The sequence below is a fragment of the Vipera ursinii genome, assembly GCF_947247035.1.
Source record: "Vipera ursinii genome assembly, chromosome: 6".
NCBI classification, from domain to species: domain Eukaryota; kingdom Metazoa; phylum Chordata; class Lepidosauria; order Squamata; family Viperidae; genus Vipera; species Vipera ursinii.
In genome coordinates, this window is record NC_139515.1 from 73,643,606 (window position 1) to 73,667,998 (window position 24,393).

Genomic DNA, 24,393 nt, shown 5'->3' on the forward strand with positions numbered 1-24,393 from the left:
TCCAATTAGAACCTTCCTTTGAATGGCCAGCACAAATTCCCTTCCTATTCCTTTTCTTTTTTCTTAATTTGTTCATTACAGTGTTCTCTCTTTTTCCCAGTTAGTTGCTGCTCGATATATTCAGAATAATTTTGGGGGCAGGGGCGGGGGGCAGGGTGAAGAAGTAAACTATGGAATGCTGTTACAAAATTATGGATTATATAACATACCCTAAGCTTAGGAGGAAGATGGAAGTTTTGAGCTTTCCCAGTGTTGATCTTTACCATCCTTCATAAAGATTTCTGTACCACCCTACTTCAAATGATTTACGGCAGCATAGTATAGTAAAACAATAAAAAAACCTCATGAAACTGACATAAACATAGCACAGTAATCAACTCCAAAATTAACTCTAGATCTACTGTCTGCACCACAGCTCATTGGAACAATTTGATCTTAACATTGCCCAAAGTCAATATGTCAATGTATTCCATAATGTGGAGGCCACCACTGAGAAAGTGTCCTCTCTCCACCTCTTGTGAAGTGGAGACCCCAGCAATCCTTCTTGAGATGAATGCTCAGATCTGGCTTATTCTGGTCAGGAGAAATACTTCTAAAGATACAAATGTCCTACTATGTAGGACATTTAAAGGCAAAACCAACACTTTGGACAGGGGTTGGAAGCCTGTTGGTAATCGATGCAGTAAATTGCACAAAGGTATAACATTAAAGGTAAAGGTAAAGGTTCCCCCGCACATGCGTGCTAGTTGTTTCCGACTCTAGGGGCCGGTGCTCATCTCCGTTTCAAAGCCGAAGAGCCAGCGCTTGTCCGAGGACGTCTCCGTGGTCATGTGGCCGGCATGACTAGACGCCAAAGGCGCACGGAACGCTGTTACCTTCCCACCGTAGTGGTCTCTATTTTCTACTTGCATTTTTACGTGCTTTCAAACTGCTAGGTTGGCAGAAGCTGGGATGAGTAACAGGTGCTCACTCTGTTACACGGCACTCGGGATTCGACCCGCCAAACTGCCGACCTTCTGATCGACAAGCTCAGCGTCCTAACCCACTGAGCCACCGTGTCCCTTGGTGTAACATTGCTTACCTTGTAACTTCCTGTTATTGGGATGTTCTTTTTTGGCCCCATTGCAGCTGGAGAGTCATTTTCAAGGGAGGGCCTGTGTAAAGCGTATTGCAGTAGCTGAAACCTAAGGCGATGAGTACATGAATCACAGTTGTTAGGGCTTTCCAATCCCAGGAGATCTGCAATTGACATGCCAACTGAAGCCAGGTGAAAGCTTGCCCCCCATATGCACAAAAAAAAATCTATTTGCTATTTAACATTCTGTTACTGCAGATGAAATTGTTGTAAGCTGCTCAGAGTCACTTTTTGTGTGATGGGAGCCATATAAATTAGATTACTAAATCAATCCATGAAAATTGTAATATAGTTATAATTTTAGGGCAGGGAAGCCTTACAGAAGTTTCTGATAATCCCACAGTAGTGTTGTCCATTCCTCTGTGTTACGTGTGTATTTATTTATTTAGGAAAATACGGAGAGGAGGAATCAGCCATAAAGTTGATTCATGGTAGCAATGTACTTAATTCAACGATCAGAAGGGATGAAGGAAGCCAGGGAAACCTGAAGATTTCATGAAAAGATGTTTCTGATCTCCAGATGTATTTACTAAGGAAGAGGAGGTGGTTTGCTCTTTGAGAAATATCACAGGCTCAGCCTGGTCTGTGTGTTTCTCCAAGGCCAACCAGCAGAAAGATTGATTGATTGATTGATTGATTGATTGATTGATTGATTGATTAAATTTCTACACTCCGCCCCCATCTCACCTCAGCAACACTGGGTGGTTTATAAATAAAACATAGAGTACTATAAAAACACATTAAAAACACAGTTAAGAACAAAGTTAAAAATTAAGAGGTAAAGGGAATAACCAACCAACCAACCAACCCTCAAGCAACCAACCATTCCTAGGATTACCTATCATTCTTAGACCTCTCCCCATGCCAGTGGGGAGAGCTAGGTCTTGACACTCTTCCAGAAAGCCAGAGCTTTAGCCCTGCTCTCTGTTAAATTTGGTAATTGTGTATATATTGCATCCTCTTAAAAGCGGTTCCCATAGATGCCCATATTATTCCTTAAAACATGTTGTTTCTGCCTTCATGTAAGTGCTTTACATAAAACAAGGGGGAAAAAACCCTAAACGATAGGGTTCCTCATGATAATGCTTTTCCCCAAAAACATTTTTTTAAAAAACCTTTCTGCACTAATACCCTTTGCTACCAGCTTCAAATTACCGTGACGTATAGTTATTACATTTTGGTACAAAGTGAATTAGTCATATGAGATTAAGCAGGGCAGCGCTACCTGCACTATGTTTTGGTGTTCACTCATGTTCTCTTTTCTTACTGGATTAGAAATACATGCAAGAAGCAAGGACCCTGGGGAAAAATCTCAGACAGCCCAAACTCTCTGATCTTTCTCCTGCTGTAATTGCTCAGACAAATTGGAAATTTGTCGAAGGTTTACTCAAAGAATGTCGGATGAAGGTAAGTTTGTTACATGTACATGCAAAGACAGAACATCCACGCTATGAAGTTAGGGAGCCTCCCAACCCGCAAATGCTTGTTGATTTTGCTGTTCTGGGATTTTGAGTTGGAGAGCCTTCATAAATGGTCGTTGTCCTTCATTCTAGTGAGGGTCCCGCTTTGTGGTTTACTTGGTATAACAATTCAACTAAACAATTCAGTTGAAATTCACATGGACAGAAATTAAAGCAAAATGTAATTGATTTATTGTTATCCAGTGTATCTTGAATGAATAGATTTGTATTGTCTGATATCATTTTTGGTGTGTGGGGGGGTGAGTTCCAAAATTTACATGTAAAATTACATTATAAGAGAGAACAGGATCATCCATAAAACCACAGAAAACTAGGCATTCAGAAAGTATAAAAGCAGAAAACATTCAAACTATTTAATTTTTTTTAGAATAACAAATGGATCGTTATTTCTGTTACCAAGAAAATAGCATCATGATTCCTAATGCATCTTCCTGCCGAGAGTTTTCTAAAGATAGGGTACTCCATTTAAAGTAGTTGCCTTTTGACATTTCAGAAATGTCAATCACTTGTTTGTTTGCAGACCAAGCGTATGTTAGTAGAGAAGATGGGTCATGAAGCCGTGGAACTTGGCCACGGAGAGGCCAACATCACAGGTCTAGAAGAGAATACACTAATTGCTAGCCTGTGTGATTTGCTGGAAAGAATTTGGAGCCATGGATTACAGGTCAAACAGGTTGGTGACTTGAAAATTCAGATATACTCGTCTTCTATATTGCTTCCATATATTATTTTGCCTAAAATGTTCATTGCAGAATAATTTGTCCCTCATCTTGGAAGAGGTTTAGAAATGTTTAAACAGCATGTCAACAGCCTCACAGTGAGAACAATTAGTTTAGTTTAGTTTAGTTTTTAGTTTTTATTAAATTTTTATACCGCCCTTCTCCCTAGGGACTCAGGGCGGTGAACAGGGCAGATAATAAAAGTACAAAACTACAAAAGTTAAAATAGAATTAAATTAATGCCCAAGATAAAACAGTAAAATATACAAATATTTAAAAACCCAAATTAACTCCCCATCAGGCCAGGCCAGCTTGTTCAAACAGGTGGGTCTTTAACCCGCGCCGGAAGGAGCGGAGATCCGGTGCCATCCGGAGCTCCACCGGCAGTTCATTCCATAAGGCCGGGGCGCCCACAGAGAAGGCCCTCCCCCTGGGGGCCACCAGCCGGCATTCTCTGACTGGAGGCACCCTGAGGAGGCCCTCTCTGTGGGAACGCACAGGGCGGAGGGGGGTTGACGCCGGCAGCAGGTGGTCCCCGAGGTATTCCGGACCCATGCCATGTAGGGACTTAAAAACCGTCACTAAGACCTTGAACCTCACCCGGAAGACAACTGGTAACCAATGTAGCTCGCGGAGCAAAGGTGTAACATGGGAGTACCGGGAAACTCCCAAGACAACTCTCGCGGCCGCATTCTGTACCAGTTGGAGCTTCCGAGTGGTCTTCAAGGGAAGCCCCATGTAGAGAGCATTACAGTAGTCAAGGCGAGAGGTCACGAGCGCATGAGTGACCGCACACAGGGCATCCCGGTCCAGATAGGGCCGCAACTGGCGCACCAGGCGAACCTGGGCGAAACCCCCCTAGTCACAGCTGCTACATGATCTTCCAAGGTAAGTCGTGAATCTAGGAGGACTCCCAAGTTGCGAGCCCTATCCACGGGGGGTAACAGCTCACCCCCCATAGAAAGGGATGGAACAATTTGAATGTCCCGGGATGCCGGAATGTACAGCCACTCAGTCTTGTCCGGGTTGAGTTGAAGTCTGTTCCTCCCCATCCAGACCCGAACCGCCTCCAGGCAACGGGACATCACAGCGAGGGCATCACTGGGGTGGTTTGGGGTAGAAATAAAAAGTTGGGTATCATCAGCATATTGATGATACCCAACTCCAAAACCACGAATGATCTCACCCAGCGGTTTCATGTAGATGTTGAACAGGAGAGGCGAGAGAACCGACCCCTGAGGAACTCCACAAACGAGAGACCTAGGGGCCGATCTCTGCCCCCCTGCCAACACCGACTGCGAACGTCCCAGGAGATAGGAGGAGAACCACCGAAGAACTGTGCCTCCCACTCCCAATCCCCTGAGACGCCGCAGCAGGATACCATGGTCGATGGTATCGAAAGCCGCTGAGAGGTCTAATAGGACTAGGACAGAGGAACATCCCCTATCCCGAGCCCTCCAGAGATCATTCACCAGAGCGACCAATGCCGTCTCCGTGCTGTACCCGGGCCTGAAACCCGATTGGTACGGGTCCAGATAATCCGCTTCATCCAGGACCAGAGGGAGCTGGTGCGCCACCACACTCTCAACAACCTTCGCAAGAAAGCGAAGGTTGGAGACTGGACGAAAGTTGTTCAACACAGCTGGGTCCAAGGCAGGCTTCTTGAGGAGGGGTCTCACCACCGCCTCCTTCAAGACGGTGGGGAAATTACCCTCACTCAAAGAAGCAGATATCACCGCCTGGAACCAGCCTCGTGTCCTCTCCCTAGCTGCATAAACCAGCCAGGAAGGGCACGGGTCCAATAAACATGTGGTGGAGCTCAGCCTCCCCATAATCCTGTCCACTTCATCAGGGGTCACAGAATCAAACTCCTCCCAGATAACATTGACAAGACCGCCCGTGTCCTGATCGTCAGACTCTGCCCAGCTGGAGTCCAAACCGGTCCGAATCCGAGCGATTTTGTCCGACAGATGCTGACCAAACTCCTCGGCACGACCCTGTAAGGGATCCCCCCTCACCTCCTGATTAAGAAGTGAGCGAGTCACCCTAAACAGGGCGGCCGGGCGATTATCTGCGGACGCGATGAGGGTGGAGAAGTAATTACACCTCGCCACCCTCATCGCAGCGAGATAAGACCTAATATAGGTTCTTAACCGCAATCGGTCGGATTCGGATCGGCTGGACCTCCAGCAGCTCTCTAGGCCCCGTTTCCGACGCTTCATCTCCCGGAGCTCCGCGGAGAACCATGGAGCTCGTTGGGATCTGCGCCGGGTCAGGGGCCGCAAGGGTACAACTCGGTCCAGTGCCTCAGTGGCTGCCCTTTCCCAGGCTTCCACTAAGGCATCCGCCGAGTTGTGAGTGACGGAAGCAGGTGGGGATCCCAGCACTGCCTGGAACCCATCAGGGTCCATTAAGCGCCTGGGGCGGTACCATCTAATTGGTTCCGTATCCCCACGGCGGGGGGTGGTAAAACGGAAGACCAGCCGCAGGAGGTGATGATCCGTCCATGACAGGGGCATGATAAATGGAGAGCCCCCACCAAGATCATCCAGCCATCGTCCAGATAAAAAAACTAGGTCCAGGGTGTGGCCTCCCTCATGAGTTGGTTCAGAAATTACCTGCGTCAGGTCCATGGCCGTCATGGAAGCCATGAACTCCCGAGCCAACTCAGATGACCCTCCCAGGGATGGTAGATTGAAGTCACCCAAAACTAAAAGTTTGGGGAACTCAATCACCAAACCGGAGAGGACATCGAGTAGCTCAGGCAGGGCTGCCGCTGTGTGACTAGGCGAAACGTACACCAGCAGCAAGCCCAACTGCGCCCCCGAACCAAACCTCAAAAAGAGAGACTCACACCCGACTATCTGAGGGACGGTGGTCTCCCGCGGACATAAGGTCTCCCTGATAACTACCGCCACTCCCCCGCCCCTACCATGAGCCCGGGGCCGGTGTAACGCTCGGAAACCTGGTGGGCAAAGATCAACCAAAGGGACCCCACCCTCTGGGCCCAACCAGGTTTCGGTAATACAAGCCAGGTCCGCATGCTCACCCTCCACCAAATCCCGCACAAGGGGAGCCTTATTAACTTATTAACTTATTAATTAATCAGTGTAATGCAGGGGTGTCAAACTCAATTTCATTGAGGGCCGCATCAGCATTGCGGTTGCCCTCGGGGGGCCAGGTGGGTATGGCCAGGGTGGGTGTGGCCTACTGGGTGGGCGTGGCTAGAGTGCGTATGGCCTACTGGGTGGGCGTGGCCAGCTCTACATCGTTGGCATCAAGGGTGCCTATGGGGGCCTGGGCAGGAGTGGGACAGATCTGAGGGTCTCTGGCAGAAGGAGGGTCTCTGGGCCAGGGCCAAGGCAGTGGGGGCCGTTCCCTCACTGTTTCTAGGATGGCTTCGCGGGCCACATGAAACCATTTCGCGGGCCGGATCCAGCCCCCGGGCCTTGTGTTTGACATGTCTGGTGTAATGGCTTGCCTCTGGAAGTTGTGGGTGCTCCATCACAGGAGGTTTTCAAGAAGAGACTGGACAGCCATTTGTCCAGAAAGGTATAGGGGTCTCCTGCTTGAGCAAGGAGGTTGGACTAGAAGACCTCCAGTGTCCCTTCCAACCCTACTATTTATTCTGTGTTCTAATTATCTGTTTGTTCTTATGAAAAGGGGAAATCGGCATTGTGGTCCCATTTAATTCAGTACCAGGAAAGAGAAGAGAAGCAGGAGCAGCTTGCAGAATCTCCAGGTGAATATGACAGATATTGGCAGGGATAACATTGCAAGAACATTAGCAAAATTGTTAAGAGATAATAAAGGAGAAAATAAATGACAGCTTAGCCCTGGGAGAGGGTGGATGTAACAGAGACTCGAGGTTTTGTTTTTTTTCCAATCTTTTTTAACAATCGCTCCTTGGACTTGAAATACTGGATCTAAACCAGGGGTAGGCAACCTTGGCTCTTTTATGTCTCGTGGACTTCAACTCCCAGAATTCCTGAGCCAGCATGGCTCAGCTTGGAAACCTCTCCCTTTTCCCTCAGCATGGTTGGCTCAGGAATTCTGGGAGTTGAAGTCCACGAGTCATAAAAGAGCCAAGGTTGCCTACCCCTGATCTAAACCATCTGATTTCTACTCAGCAATAAAATTATATCTTTAGTGGTAGATGAATATTTACGTCCAAGGATGTAATATCTCAGATGGTCTTTCCATAGTTGCAGCATTTTAGTGTAATGTATGTAATGAAATTAAATATGCTATTCTTCTTGTAAGTCAGGATGAATAATGAATGATGATTTTAGTCAATCAAAGAAACTATGATTTAATAGCACAAATCAAAGATTTACCCTACTTCTTCTAGGTACAAATATCCATTTAAGCAGATTTGTTGGCATACATTTTTATTTCTAATGGTCTCTTTCACTCTCTGATTTGGAAGGTACAAATATTTGTCAGTTGTGAATGATAATGAGAGTTTGCGAGAGTAAAACAAAAGTGAAAATCTAAGGATTCAGTGGGATTATATGACTGGAGTGAAAGTAAAGTCTTTCTTTTATTCCAGTAAGGAAGGATGAAAATTATTTTCTCACTTGTTAAACTGTATAAATATTTAAGTCTTTTATCTGGTCAGAATGAATAACTCTACACAAACTTATTGACATCAGGGAATGTTCTTATTTTACCAATATGAAAAATGTAAAAGCCGATATCAGGTTATATGTTTAGATATAAGTTGTTGTTTTTTTTACTATTTTAGGATTGCATTCTTAGCTTTGCAAGTTTACATTAAGACTTTTCTCAAGTGTAAAAATACTTTGGAATAAATTTAGTTTGGTGCCAACCTTTGGCTTGCCCCATCTATCACAAAAGCTAAACTTAATTGGTGCTGGGTAGTATGTGAATGAAGTTCATCTAGAACAGGAAAATTGACTGGGATGTCAAAAAGCATCATGGAACAAGGCAATGACAACCTTCTTCTGTACTGATATTAAAAAAAACAACTACATGGTTTTTGATGATCCCCCTTAAACATCCAGACTTGGATTAAATTAAAGGGGCAGCCAATTGCCATAGACAAATAGGACATTCTTTCTATGTCTTAATTCAGGTGGATTTCTCAAAGAGTTTTAATATTTTAGTAGATTTCTGTACTGAGCATGTTACTAATAAATTAATGAATCTTCTCCTCACTACCACTCCACAGTTGCTGTTGGACCAGAAAGAAGGAAATCTGACACAGGTCTTATGTTACCTATTCTAAGAGTTTCACTTATCAGTGATATGAGGTAAGACATTTAATTCCTAAAACATGGTTTTTAAAGATTTATGCTTCAAATGAAAAAAAGACACGAGAGCTTTCTGACTGTCAGGCACAGTTTACTGTGGAGAAGTTTGAGTCTGAATAAAAATAATATGGGAAAGAAGTGAGATAGGGTTTCCTCCTTTCAGAAAATGTGTAAATTGGACAGGTACCAGTCTGTGGCATGCCAGCAGCCGGTCTGCACAAACAAGCAAAGTCCCATCCGTGGGATGCAGGCAGCACACAAAACCACGCACTCCCTGGTCCGCGGAGAAATCTCTCTCCACAGAATCGGTCCCTGGTGCCCAAAAGGTTGAGGACCTCTGTGTTAGACTACTCTGGGATAACAATTCAAATCTCCAGTTAATCATATAGCACACCTAGGCCTTTCATCAGCTCTCTGTTAGTGTAGTTTATCCCACTGGAATAAAAAGAAACAGGATGCATGTTGCTTGTAGCACCTTGAAAGAAGATGGGACTGTCTTATCATTATTGTTACAGGTAGTTCTTGATTTAGGACTGGTCACTTAACAGCCATTAAAAATTATGGCAGGGCCAGAACAGAGTACTTTATAGCCCATAAAGTAATTCTTGCCATCATAAAACCTGCCAACCCCTTTAGTCACGTGATTGCATTTTAGGTCCTTGGCAACCAGCTTGACTTAAAAACCAGCTGCAGAGTCCTGCGGTCATGTGACCACAATTTTCAAACGTTGCCAGTTTTCAGCATTACGTGGTTTTTTTGCCAGCTTCTGATAAAAACATCCATTTAGAAGAGTGGGTTTGCACTTACAACCAAGTGTTTGCTTAACAGTTTAATGACTGCAACTGTTCACTCAAATGGCCAAACAAAAATGTTGTGAAATCAGATCTAGTCACGTGGGTGCCTCGACTTATGAACATAACAACTTATGACCATAAATCTGGTCCCTATTGTGGTTATAAGTTGAGGACTCGCTGCATCAACATCCCAAATCAACCTACTTCAGAATGAAGGGACTCCTGAGCTGCTTTCCAACTGCTTCAACATGCTGCAAGTTGTTTCCAGTTAACACCTCTAAATGAATTACATCACCTCCCCAGTGTTTCTTTGGGTATTTTCTGAGTCTTTTGTGGTTAACTGCTACCAATCAAGGATTGTTTTTGCTCAGTGTTGATCTGTTTATTACGTAATATGTCTAGCCCATTGTCATCACTGGAGGTCTACCTGCTTCGTTATGCTGCACACTCCTGTCTGATTGTGGATGTGGATGTTTCTTAATGTATACATTTTGCATGTGTGCATGAGTGCACGTTGGGATTTTTATTCTATGTAAGTACTTTGAGCTATAAAAACTATTCAGTTCATTTGAAAAAGTCCAGACATCATATCTTCTTTGTCTCTGTCTCTAAAGCAATGTTCAGTTTGTATTTGCTGCAAGAAGCCTAAGAGAAAATGAGAATAGAGGTTAATAATTTCTAGCCATCCTTTTCTTTGCTAAATGGAGATTTGTCACTTTTTCACTGTTGGAGTGGAAATTGAATGCACTGCAAATGAGTTACAGTTCCCAAAGAAGAATAATTATCTCTTTTTTTAAAAAAAAAAATGTCTGGCAGCAAGATTTCTTCTCCCTTCTTCTCCCTCCCAAAAGCAAGATGAAACAGAGATGAACCAAGGAGAAACAATTTGTAGGCAGGGCCTGGAGTATCAAGAACTACAACAATTACATGTAGTCCTTGAGTCACGACAGTAATTGGGGCCAGAATTGTCATCGCCAAGCAACATAATCATAAAACTCAGCGTCATGTGACCTCATGACTTAGTGATAGCAATTCCAGCATCCCTTAATGGGGATCATTAAGCAGGAAGAGGTAGGAGTCCCAGGCAAGAAGTAAGGGGGATTGAGGGTATCGCAGGCAGGCACGATGGAGCATGGGGGGCTGCGAGAGGATTGGCAGAGGCCACCACTGGGCAGGGAGAGGGCTGTGGGTGGGCATACACTATGGAGTACTAGTAGGCAGAGAGTGCTAGGTAGTGGGCTCCTCAGAAAAAAAGCGGCAGGAGTGACTTACTGGTGGTATATGCAGCCTTCCCTTCACCATTGACTTTGCTTGTGGGAAGCTGGCAGGCAAAGTCACAGACGGTGATTATCTGATGCCGCTCATTGTGGCTTAATCACGAGCTGGGCCCCCAAGCACCTGGATCATGACCATGTGACCACAAGGATGCTGCGATGGCCAGAACCTTTGAGCACCACTTGTCCATTTTTTCAGTGCTGGTATAACTTTGAATGGTCACTGAAGAAATGGACGTAGGCCAGAGATTATCTTTATAGTCTAGGCCAGCTTTCTCATACTCAAGGTACATGTTTTGCTTATGTATGCATTTACGCACTCGTGCCTTGATATACATTCACTTTGTTTTGCTGCATCTCTTGTTAAGCCAAGATGTGGCCAATAATAGATCTCAAATTCATTTTTTGATAACCAGTAGTTACATGCTGTGCAAACATGAAATGTAAATGTTTTACCCCCAACTTGCATTGGCTTGTTCCAGTTATTATCCCCTTAACTATCTGCTCATAACAGGTAATGGATACAGGATTGCTACCCAACATTCCTCAGTCCTACTATTCAAGGCCAAATGTAGGTCCTTGAGTTGTAATCCCATGGGTTCAATCATATTATTCCTAATGCTGGACCTAATTGGTTAGACAAAACCCAGTTGCTGCATTTTTAATCATTGTTTTCATACCAGCTATCAACGTCAACAAAAAGAGAATCAGGGAAGCTGATTACAGGTAACCCTTGAGTTGCAACCAGTCTTCAGCGTTACGCAGCTCTCCCAAATGCTACTTGTGACCCAGATCCAAAGTTATGATGGTTATGTGACTGCACTTCAGGTGTCCAGCTACTAGCCTACATTTACTGCCAAGCTCAATTACAGTTGTAAGTCAAGGACTACTTCTAATTGCCAAGTTCTATCAGAATGCACATATGCGCTGGTTTCAACCATCTCGGATCCAAGCTAACAACCTGCCTCCAGAAGTTGTGAATGCTCCAACACTGGAAGTTTTTAAGAAGAGACTGGACAACGATTTGTCTGACATGGTATAGGGTTTCCTGCTTGAGCAGGGGGTTGGACTAGAAGACATCAAAGGTCCCTTCCAACCCTATTATTGTTATTGTAATGCATAGGATGGAATATTTAAAGCATCCTTGCAAAAAGCCTGAACATTATTATTCCTTCCCAGATTGTAGCACCCTATCGAGCTGCAGAATAATAAAGCTTATCATTTGCTGGGTCTGATCTGCTTCCCTGCCTCATTGCTTTGAACATATTTATGCTTACAGTAGAGGAAGCAGAGGACAGGCTGAGGCTATGTTTCTCTTGGGTGCTGCTAATATTATTTATTCTCCTGTTGCTCGCTTGCTTCCATTTTCCTCAGTAGTGTCAGGAACATGATTGATATCACCAAAGCTGTGCTTTAAATGGAACTCATCATCAATGATGGAGGAGTGGGAAATTTCAGCTTTGATGTAGTCCTATCAAAAAGGCTTTAAATAGTTACAAGTGAGTGTTTTTCATCACAATGGGAGCAAATAATGTGCTTGTCATATTTCTCAAGGACTTTTGATCATATGCCTGGTTGTGCTGTGTTTGTAGCCCCAAGAGCTGCTTGTCAAAGACATTCCGCCCCCCCCAAAAGGGGGGGGGGGAGAGTTTGCTTTGCAGAGAATCTTGCAAGCAGGAGAAGCAAGTCTTGTTTTATAGCAGTATGGATGGTTGTGTGAGTCACAGCTCAAGGAGAGGAGCTGTGGGGGTCCCTAACAAAGAACAAAAGGAGTTGGAGAGGATTATCTCACTCTTGAAATGGCTGCATGAATCAGAAGGGCTCATTTTACCTCTTAATTTTATGCAAGCAGCGGGGGGGGGGGTGGTACACCACAGTTAGCATTGTTATTGCATGCAAAAACTGATGAATTGGGATATGCTAATTAAGTGTTGACAGCAGCACTATCTCCAGTGCAGCAGCAAGCAAGCTCTGCAGCATTTTTTTTAAAGTTTCCATACATTGTAATGAATTGCAGTGTGGCACATGGTGGAGCACACTTTTGCTACAACAGTGCAGCAATTGCTGCAGGAATGGGGGCAGGGCTGGCATAGGGAGGTGCTACAGAGGATTTTTTTTTAAGCAGCACATATTCACTACACCATCCCTTCTCCTTTGCTCAGTTGGTCTAAGAACGGGGATTGGGAGAATGCACAAAGAACCAGAATTGCAGAATCCACTCCATCAAAATGCGCATGTTTTTGACTCTCTGGGCCTCGGACTGCTATACACAGCTTTGCTTGGTTTGCTTGCTCACCATAACCCTTCGGTTTGTGACTTGATCAAATCTGGGAGCCTTCCTGAATGTGCAGTTTTCAGATCATACTTCTTCAGCTACAGAGCCGTGCCTGAGGCTCTAGAATTTGAGGTTCACAGGCTCTGGATCTCCTCTATAATTTGCTGCTTCGATGTTGCTTTTGAGTGTGAGAGAAAGCGTAGGCTATGCATATATCGGTGGGCTTTGCATATATCAGTGGCTGGTTTCTTTCATTTTCTTCATTTCAGTTCGTTTTCTAGTTTACTTTTTGGAATGGTCTCCCCAACACACTATACAAAGACTAAGTTTGGTCTTTATACTGAAAACAGTTGCACCCGCCCTATTCTGCTGCACAGGCCAGTGACCAAGTTTCTTCAGCTTTCCTTTCCATAATTTATTTATTTATTATATTTTTATCCTGCCTTTATTATTTTTAACAACTCAAGGTGGCCAACATATCTAATACTCCTTCCTCCTCCTATTATCTCCATAGCAACAACCCTGTAAGGTAAGTTGGGCTGACAGAGACTGACTGGCCCACAGCCGCCCAAATGGTTTTCATGCTTACGGCAAGACCAAAACACACGTTTCCTGGTTTCTAGGCCAGCATCTTTACCGCTACGCCAAAGTAGCTCTGCTACACTGAAGGGATGATAATTCATTCTGAGAATGCCCAAGTAGTTCAGATTGGGAGGCTTTGTTTTCTTATCTTGTGTTGACCATATCACAACATAAATTTTGCAGTGAATCGTGTAGAAAATTAGACTTCCCATTTCTTATTTATAATAATATTACCATTCCCTGCAAAACTTTAATTTCACCAGAAAGGAGATTCTGGGGGGGGGAGTGTCACACAATCTGTTAATCAGCAGAAAGGACATTCTCTTGATTATTAATTACTCCATGAGTTTGAGGTTTCTCCACCCTTACACTAATAGTCAATTTTTCTGTAGTGTAGAAATGCTTTGCAATAGATGTTAACTGTGTTTCTTCTTCTTTTTCTTTTCTTTCCTGAAGGCACATTCAGAACATGAGTGAAATAAAGACTGAGGTGGGTCGGGCACGGGCATGGATAAGACTGTCTCTTGAAAAAAAGCTCTTGTCTCAACATCTGAAGCAGCTCCTCTCTAATCAAGCTCTGGCAAAGTAAGTTCTTCAAGGCTGGTCTTTCTGGAATCCTCATTTCAGGCAGCAATTTGATGTGACTCTTTTCCAAGAGTAACTTAATCGAACTCAAATTTAAGATTGCATATGAAGCAGCTCTTTAGGAACCTTGGCTTAGAATTGAAGTAGCTTAAGTTTCAGTGGAGATCTTGTATTATTCCAAGGTAGCTTTCCCAGTTAATGTTCCTGAAAATACTACTATCATCCTCAACCAGCATGGCAATTAACTCTTCATTCAATTCTAAATTATGAGGCTGAAAGAGAGAAAACATGACTAACCTAGAATTGAAATGGAGGAGGGGGAGAGTTTAACTTTTGTTACATCACTGAGATTCTTGAGCTTAGAATTCTTTATGAATATCTAACTCAAGTTGGATGTTAAGGTTCTAGAGCACGGGTGTCAAACTAATCACGTCATGTGACATATCATGACATATCTTGATGTTTTTTGCCTTTGTGGAGGCAGGGTGGGTGTGGCCTGCACGTGACGCATCCGGCCCGTGGGCCGCCAGTTGGACACTCCTGTTCTAGAGAGAGAGAAAATACAGTAGGTCCCACTAAACGGAAACTTATTGTAACCATTCTTGATTCAGCACACTTCATTGGCCTTGCCGTAATGTGGAAGGGCAATTACAACTTTCTTTCATTAGATTCTCACAAGCTTTGCCTGGTGGTGTTGTCCATAAGATATTTCTTACTCCCTGCAGGAAACTCTACAAGCGGTATGCCTTTCTGCGTTGTGAAGAAGAGCGGGAACAATTTCTCTATCATCTTCTTTCTCTCAATGCTGTGAATTACTTCTGCTTTACAAGTGTCTTCACTACCATCAGTAAGTAGGGATAAAAAGCTGACTGTATAATTCTCCCCAAGGGAGAACTCCAGATAATTCTCTGGGAATTATCACTGGATAATAGCACAATATATGTTATGCTACATTATGTTATGTCTTTCCCAACCTGGATATTTTCCAGATATGTGGACTTCAACTCCCAGAATTCTCAGCAATGGGCCCGCTGGGAGAGGATTGAAATCTATACATTTGAAAGATGCCCAATTGGGGAAGACAGTTTAGGAAGTGATCAAATTCATTTTTTGTTTATTTAAGTATAAATAATAATATGATTTATTTAATAATAGTAATATAAATTATCATTACAATATTTAAATGCCTCAACAGATGGAAGAGATCTCAAAGAAATATATCTTGGATAAAGAAAGTGTTTAAAATATGAAACAACTTACACATCTTAATCTAGAGCTGCAAAGTGTGCTTCCCTCGAGAGCATGGCAAAGTCAGGGGGCCATTCCTGAGAAATCCCCGTCTTCCTACCACCTTCGAAGCTTCAGAACATGGGTGCACTCAAGAGCTTTTACTAGATACTTATGGAAAAGGTCTTTTGTAGGACCCAAGATCTTTAGATTTACATAATAAGGCAGGTGACTTCCAGGATTTTGAATGGTTATATGGTATTTTTATAGTCTATTAATAAATGGACTATATTAATTAAAGATTCCAAAACAGTTTAAATTATGCTTACATTAACCAAAAAAACCCCCACAAATATTCTAGACTACAGTCTTTTGAATGGTGGGTTTCCTTCACCCATGGAACTTCTGTTATCCATTGTAACGTCAAGCAACAGGTATGGGTTAGAGTTGTAGTACGAAAGTTTAGTAAAAGCTACTCTATTCCAGATTATAACTGCTACTCTGCTGCTGAATCTTGAGGGTGTGGCATGTCTTAAGGATAACAGTACCAGATTTCGGGTGGAGCATGGAGTGGCTGCATGGAGCATTTGAAGGGCACTCTCCCAAAATGGTTGACCTAATAGTGGTGGACATCATAAAACTTTCATTTATCAGACAGCAGAGAATCCCTTCAGGATAAATGTGGGTTCAAGAACATTTTTGGAAATTAAGATTATGCAGTTTGGTTTGGTTGCAGCATACTAACATCATATTATGTGTCTAAATTAAAAAGAATCTGAAAAATAAAATATTAACAGGCAAGGCAGGTGTCCTTGTATTTACCTAACAGATGCTAGAGTCCTTCGAGTTCCTTGTTTATATTTATGGACACCCCCTGGAGGAAACATCTCTAATTTCTAAATGTTTCCATTGCCAGATTTACTTGCTTATTTTTGAAAATGTGTAATTTTTATGTTGAAGTTATTTTAATTGCTGCTTTTAGATTGAGATTTGTTTTTGGTTATATCTGCTGTTTTTCCATTTAAGCCAAACAGGGAATATTTTTACACTAACAGATGGGCAGATATTGGTAAAATAATTAAACAAAACACTTTGAGTGAAAAAACATATTGAATCATATAAAGCATCCAGTTATCGATAACATTATAATAGATGGCTCACACTAATTTCAGTCCATATTAATTTTAGACATGTTCATTAATTTGTGATTATTTTAAGTTTTGGTTTATTTATTTGTATTCTGGCCTCTTTCTATAAAAGTCTCTGGGTTTTTTAAAAGTTACACATAATATAGGGAAATAATCTTTTAGTATACCATAGTCCTCTGCCTCCTTCTCACCATTCCACCTCCTTTGTCGGGTTGTGTTTTTTTGAGCCAAAGATAATATTACAAAATAATATCTGAATAATACCTTCTGATCTATGGGTTGTCTGGGAAATGCTGCTGGAGTTCTTCTCTTTAAAATGTGACCAACCAAAGATGGTTTAATGTTCTGAACAATTAAAAGATTTTTAATCTAGATAGTTGGAATCCTATATCTTTTCACCGCATTAGAGATGATGACTTGATTGGAGTATTATCATAATCATAATAGTAAAGTTGGAAGGAAGCTTGGAGGTCATCTAGTCCAACCCCCTGCTCAGGCAGGAAACCCTATACCATTTCAGACAAATGGCTGTCCAGTCTCTTCTTAAAAACTTCCAGTGTTGGAGCATTCACCACTTCTGGAGGCAGGTTGTTCCACTGGTTAATTGTTCTAAGTGTCAGGTAGTTTCTCCTTAGTTCTAGGTTGCTTCTCTCCTTGACTAGTTTCCATCCGTTGCTTCTTGTCCTGCCTTCGGGCGCTTTGGAGAGCAGCTTGACTCCCTCTTCTTTGTGGCAGCCCCTGAGATAATCTGTTTTAATTTTCTAGGTTTTTTAAATGTATATATTTCAAAAATGATGTATCATAGTCATTTCCCTGAACTTAATATATCAGGTATTGAATGATCCAGAATTTCTGTCTTTTCACCAAATCTGCAAGGTGGTTTAGGCTGAGTCAGAGATGTCACAGGGCTGCGGTTTGGAGGCCCCTTGGGCCAAATCCAGCCATCTGGTCACAGCAAAGATAAAGAACTTCTGGGGATCAGCATAACATCACTCCACATGGCCTTGGTTTGCTGCCATTTTTTGCAAGACCTGCTGATTGACAATCTCTTCATGCATGAAGTGTAATTTCCATTCATTTTTTTATGATTCCCAAGACAATATGAACACTTCTAATCAGACTGTTGATGTGTTTATCTACCCGACTCTTTTAATGATTCTGCACGGCTTGTTAAATAAAAAACATATGGAGAAAAAACACATCCAGCCAGAAGAGCACTAAAACCAAAAACATTGGGATTCTCTCCTATCCTGTATTGGGTTCTCCCCTATCTTGAGGCCTGGGAGAACAATCAATTTTTAATTATTTTATGGATGACATTAGGGTGGAAATTACATATCTCTGGAGGCATGTCATTCCAGAGGGCAGGCACTGCAGCAGTCCCAGAATTCCTGAGACAGATACTCTCTGCAGATATCTTGAGAGATTTAACAGGGCATCTCTAAGAGCATGTTGTGACTCAGGGCCAGCCTGTGGGTCCGACAGCCGGGTCCGATGTATCGGAGGACTCAGATGTGGGGGAGGAGGGAAACGAACCGGCTGATGATGATTTGGAGACTTTGCAGAGTCCTCAGCCGGGAACCTCTTCTCAGCTGTGTGAGCCCGAGAGTGCGGAGGATGATGACCCACAGCTGGCCCTGTTCAAGGACGCCCGACGCAGGAGGCAGACGAGCAGGGACAAACAAAGGAAGGCTATGGGACTCCTCGGGAGGAGGCACAGGGAGACCACGCCCTGAGCTCTCTATAAAAGAAGTGTTTGGGGAGGGGCTAGTTGCTGAAAGCAACTTTTTCGTTTGAGAAGTCAAGCTCTTGTATTTTTGTAACAGTGTAATTAAAACTTGGCAGAAGCCTTCTGATCTTGGACGCTTTCCAGACTCTTCCTTTGATTAGGGGTGCGAGAAGAGGGCTGGTTCAGAACAGAGCATAACAAAGACGAAACCCGTAGAAAAGTATCCATTGCCTGGTTTTCAAGAGCTCCTGTCTTAATTTCCCACAATGCCCTGGAATGATGTATCAGCAGCCTTGTGGGAAAATTTGGATGGCAACTGGCACAACCACCTTCCTGGTGCAGATAAAAATACTTGCAGCTCAGGGTTGATGAGAGCAGCTTGAAGAAGCTGGATCTGAAACATGTATTGCACTGAGATATACATTTGTATTATGTATCTTACAAATAGCATTTATCTATGAGCATCATTCCATGGTAATATATGCCCTAACCTGTTGCTATGGAAACAGGAGGTAAAGAATGACTTTTTTTTGCTTGGGCTTGTTTGATTTTGCCTCTCCAGTTTTCTAAAAATAAAAATGACATGAATCTGCAGTTTCTAAATTTATCTGTCTTCCCATTTTGGCTGTGCAGTAACAGCAACATCTAGTGGCTACATACAGTACGTTAGCATAGAAAAAAAAGCCAACGATTTTGCTATACAAGATGCATCCTTTCAGCCCGCCAAGTCAAGCTGATGTTACTTTCTTTTCTGTGCAGAGAAGAATTCACCATCCCTACGGGGAAGTTTGGCTTTATTCTGTTAATTGTCCACTTTTCCAAACATACCCTCATAAGCACCCAACTGAACATGCATAATAATATTTAAAACAATTTAAACCTAGGATTTGATTTTAATGTGTACAATGTGTACAATAAAAAAGTATTTTAATTACTTTAACCTTTAGAAGGTTACCTCCAAAGGGGCTAATCTAACCTCGAGGGGGAAGTTGTTCTAAAGTACAGAGGCCATGAATGAAAAGCAGCATTTCCTTGCCTCAGCCCAGCAAAACCTCATGATAATGGGACACCACCAGCAGATTTCCCTAGAATTGAAATCTTGGATGAGTCAGTTCTGATTCGAGAGGACAGTCCTGCAGGTACAAACACTTAAAGAGATAGAAAGTTTAAAAACAGCACTTTGAATTCTGCTGAGAAACCTATTGGCAGCCAGTTCACAGTCTGCAACAGAAGTTTATGAGGGCCAGCCAGCCAGCAATCTGGATTGTTCCTTCTGAGCAATCTTCAAAGGTAGCCCCAGGTACAGTAGTTTCATTTCAGTAGTAATAGTAGTCCAGACAAGCGATAATACAAAGTTTGGGTCACTGTAGCCAGTTTGTCTTCAATCAGGCCTGAGGTGCTAATGGACAGCTTGGTATAATCTGCATATTGATATTATACCTCCTCTAGATCTGACAAATGGCTCTTCTAGCAGCTTCTTATAAATGTTAAAAAGCAGGAGAGAGAACCAAATACAACGAATGTGCTAAGTTGTAGAAAAAAGCCAACTAGCCTTGGATCCTGTGAGGGAAGGAACATTCTTTGTGAACCTGCTTTTCAAAAAGTGCGACTGAAATTCCTGTTTAAAGAAGTGCATTTACTTTTCAGAATATGAGCTACTTTTTAGAATGTTTAAATGATGCAGTGTAGAATGTTTTTCTTCTTTCTTTATTGCTTGGGCTGCCTCTAAGCAATATTTTTCTGATTTAAAAATGTGTTGCTTACACATAACAGAACCCTTAAGATAATGTGGTAGCCTTCAATTCAAAAAAACATTTAAATAGGAATGTGTCAATCAATACCATTAGCAATAATATTTAAATGCAATATACATATACAGAGTTATCATAGCCTTGAGTACAAGCAGTCCTTGATTTAAAACCATTCATTTAGCAGACATACAATGGCATTGAAAAAAATGACTTATGACTAGTACTTACAATCAGTGCACCATTCCCATGATCAAAATGTAGGCACTTAGTAATCAGCATGCATTATGACGCTTGCAGGGTCCTGGGGTCATGTGATCACTATTTGCGACCTTCCAAGCTGGGTTCACTTAACAACTGCATGATCCACTTAACAACCATAGTGATTCACTTAACAACAGTGGCGGAAAAATCATAAAATCAGGCATCACACAGTTAACCATCTTGCTTAGCAACGGAAATTCTAGTCCCAGAATTTCATAAGTCATAAGTCAAGGACTACCTGTATATTTGGGGTAAAATGATGGTGTGATGTGTTTGGATAACAGTTACATTGTCTGGATGGAGTTCTAGTTTGGGCTTTTTTATTTTTGCTGATATTCCAATACATTAGTGTTATTTCTTGCTAGAAGGCTGTATTTATGGCTGGCTTAGACAGACCTGTAATTACCACTGTTTGCCATTACAGTGATTCCATACAGAACTGTGATTATCCCCATTAAAAAGCTGAGCAACGTAATCACTACATCAAACCCTTGGATTTGTGTTTCTGGAGAACTGGGTGATACTGGCATTATGCAGATTCCAAAGAACTTGTTAGAAATGACATTTGAGGTGAGTTCAGTGTCCTGTGCTTCCCTGCCTGCTATGGCAAATGTTGGATTTTGAGTATCCAGGAAGTGCTTGCTCAAAAGCCTTGGATAAACCTTTCAGCATAGCACAGCATTCCTCTCAAAAACAAACAAAACGGGTGCAGCACTGAGCTGTTGATATGGAAAGAAACGTGCTTGCTGTTCAACAAACCCTTACTACCTGTTCTCATGCAACAGAAGAAGTTTTATTCTGCCACTGTTTTTTAAAGATTTGACAGTAATGCCTATTTTTTAAAAATCCTTTTTTCCCGTCGCTCATAACATGATAATTCTTGTGATGTTTCATTTCCAGAGGGTTGTTAATGACATAAATTGAATTCATAAGAGCCTGAATATTATTGTCAGCTAATGGAATAAAAGAAATTACTAATAATGGTCATAGAACTTTTTCACATAGCCTTAACAATAATTTGTCTGGTCATGTCATTGTGGCTTGTATAACAGCTGGAATTCCATAAGAGTGTGGCATACAGTATTTTTATCTTATGGCTCCTGAAAGTGGGGCGAAAAGTACTCGGCATATAGAATTCAACCCCAGCCTAAATTTGCCCTTTGTATTTTTTGTGCCTTCATTTTTATCAGAATGAATTTGTTCATGGGACAGGTGTCTGCTTCCCTGCATGTTGTTACATCAGGAATCCTGAAACGGATCCAAACGTAGCCTTACTTAAGGAAACTCTATTTAGCCTTAGTCTCCCACATATATGAATTTATGAGCAATCAAACTGACATATGACAGAAAACATCCACATTGCTTCAAACATAATGCATTTTGAAACATGATTCCACACATTTAGCTGTCAGTCAGCAAAACTATTCAAGTGTGCATGTCTGTCATTTAGTATTATATTTGTTTACTCTTCTGGATGACGAATGGCTCTTTATATGAATTAACTGCATTGTGCTGGAAGTGACATTTGCTGAAACATACCTTCTGTCTGTCTCATTGGATTTCAGCAATCCATACAGTCATCAAAGAATGGATACATATGTGAACTAGACCACAATTGCTTTGACTTCAGCTGTTCACTCAGACCATTCATTTGTAATATACATGCAAGCTTCATCAACCCGACTGTATTTGTCTTTTTAAGCGGAAAAAAAAGAGTGGGGGATGGTGATTTTGCCTACTGTGTATATCAGAAGTACAATTAGGATTTAAATGTTCCCCCTGCTTTTTCCTTTTTGTTTTACAGTGTCAAAACCTGGGGAAGCTAACAACTGTTCAGATAGGACATGATAATTCAGGACTGTTAGCCAAGTGGCTGGTGGATTGTGTCATGGTCAGAAATGAAATCACTGGACACACCTATAAGTAAGCAGGGAAAACACAAGTAAATCATTTCTAAATGGCCACACAGATTCAGCTTCGTTTTCATGTCCTTGCAGTGTCACATAACTGAATATGATTACTTTCATGTATAAGTAGACTTCAAAGTACAACCGTATAGTTATTTTTTTTTAATACGAGATGAGACCATTGTTTAAAGCTTTGAGACTGCAAAATTTTAAAGAGTTTTTATTAAGGGGTTTTAACGTTCACCAGATTGTAATCTCCAAGTAGATTCTAATTGTTCAGAGAGAAAATAATTATTTGTGCAATCTGGCAATGCTTTATAAGAAATCTGCGAGTTTTCAAGTAGAAATATACTTTTCTTAATAACTGTTAGATCCAAAAAAAAAAAAAAACCACCACCAAGCATTCATCTGCTAATAGAAAGTCAAAAGTTGAACCAAGCTAGATCAAATCAGACAAGAAAATAGAGCTCTCTGTAAATCGGATTTACTTTCTGTACATACATTTGTATTTTGTTTTTCTTGATTATATTACAGCTATAAAAGTATAAAATTTCTGTTCTTAAATTTTTTAAAAAAGTTTTATCTTTATAGGAACATTGTGCTTTTGTGGGAGAGGGAAAGTGTGCATTCTCAGGAAGCACAATGTAGCTAGAAAAACACTTCAGATTTTATCTTGCTTAGCCAAAAACCAGCACAATTCCATGTCCCATTATACCATAAAGCACTATTTATCTATGTATACAATACTGGAACAATTCTAGGAAGTCAGTTAATGTGCAGAAGAGTTGATACTGCAAATAACGTCTCCCCTCTGGCTGTATGAATCTCTATGGCTAAGATATACACCAATTCTGCAGTGATCTCAGACTTAAGGGCTGACCAGAAACTGAGAATGTGTTATACAACACATGTATGCAAGATGCTGTGAAATTAATCTGCCTTGGCAAGAACCCAGAACTCAACTGCATCTTCCTCTCCTACCTTCAGGTTCCCTTGTGGAAGATGGTTGGGAAAAGGTGTTGATGATGGAAGCTTGGAACGTATACTGATTGGAGAGTTGCTACCGTCATCATCGGAGGAAGATTTGGGAAAACAGTGCCGGACCCCACCTCAACAAAAATCTCCAACTGTGGCCCGAAGATTGAGCATGACTTCCCTAACTGGGAAGAATATAAGTATGAGCAGCTATTGTCAGTGATAGCTTCTTGCATTGCTATCAAACATACAGGATGATTATTGGGGAAAATATTTTGCCAATGAGAGATAAATCTTTAGAATTTTAGTGGACTTCGTGCTACAGGTATATTTTTCCCACATGAACTAGGTATACTGTATAAGGATCTTGCTGGGTCAGGCCAAGGTCCTATTAATTCAGAATCCTGTTACTATACCAGGCTTTTAAGCTGCATTGAACTTTTAGCCTAGGTGTCTTCAACACTTCCATGCTCTAGATCAGGGGTCTACAAACTTGGCCCTTTTAAGACTTGTGGACTTCAACTCCCAGAATTCCTCAGTCAGCGTGCCTGGCTGAGGAATTCTGAGAGTTGAAGTCCACAAGTCATAAAAGGGCCAAGTTTGAAGACCCCTGATCTACATGTTTTAAATCTTCAGTAACATCTCATACACTGCAGCCAAAATCTGATGATGTTTAGGAACTGAGATTTTTAAAAAAGGGGTCTCTGCTTTAATATAAAATTAGTCTTAACGGACCAAAACTTTCTCAGGCTAGACTAGTCCCAATTTCTGAAATATACATTTTTGTTATTATTTTTAGTGTTATGATGAATATCAAAATTTTGAACTTCTTGTTAAATCAGGGGCCACTTTTTAAAAGGAAGCAAAGAAAGGCTAGCCAAAAGCAATTATATTTCTTTGAGAAGCTCACAAGCCTGACAACTATAACCCTGTCCTGCATATTGTTGTTTCTCAACATTTGACATTTAAGTATTCAACTCTTTGATTGTAGATACCACAATTGATTATCTTGTACTCCATAAATACAAGGTGTCTTTTACAGTTGTCAAAGTAGTATGCGTAGAGGCCTGCTATTTTAACAGTAATAATGAAAAAGTAACATCATGTGCATGATGCAGACCCCAGCCTTTCATTCTACCCTCAAGCCACACATTGGCTGCAAGGCCATAAGTGACATGTTTGTGCCATGATGCACTGCATCTCATAATAGTGGACTCTGCCTATGCCATCTTTCAAAATATCCCTGCTGCTGTGCTTGAAGTGTTAAATTTAAA

The 24,393-nt window shown here is 41.8% G+C and overlaps 1 protein-coding gene across 3 annotated transcripts in view; it reads left to right on the forward strand.

Moving 5' to 3' along the window:
• DENND5B (DENN domain containing 5B) overlaps positions 1 to 24,393 on the forward strand; it is a 138,158-nt gene that overhangs the window by 95,948 nt on the left and 17,817 nt on the right. For all 3 annotated transcript variants that reach the window (XM_083365149.1, XM_083365147.1, XM_083365148.1), the window contains 9 exons: positions 2,411 to 2,542; positions 3,137 to 3,289; positions 6,999 to 7,077; positions 8,530 to 8,611; positions 13,993 to 14,121; positions 14,847 to 14,968; positions 20,662 to 20,807; positions 22,042 to 22,160; positions 23,132 to 23,319. In XM_083365149.1, coding sequence (XP_083221275.1) covers positions 2,411 to 2,542; positions 3,137 to 3,289; positions 6,999 to 7,077; positions 8,530 to 8,611; positions 13,993 to 14,121; positions 14,847 to 14,968; positions 20,662 to 20,807; positions 22,042 to 22,160; positions 23,132 to 23,319 — 1,150 coding nt within the window. The remainder of the gene's footprint in view (positions 1 to 2,410; positions 2,543 to 3,136; positions 3,290 to 6,998; positions 7,078 to 8,529; positions 8,612 to 13,992; positions 14,122 to 14,846; positions 14,969 to 20,661; positions 20,808 to 22,041; positions 22,161 to 23,131; positions 23,320 to 24,393) is intronic.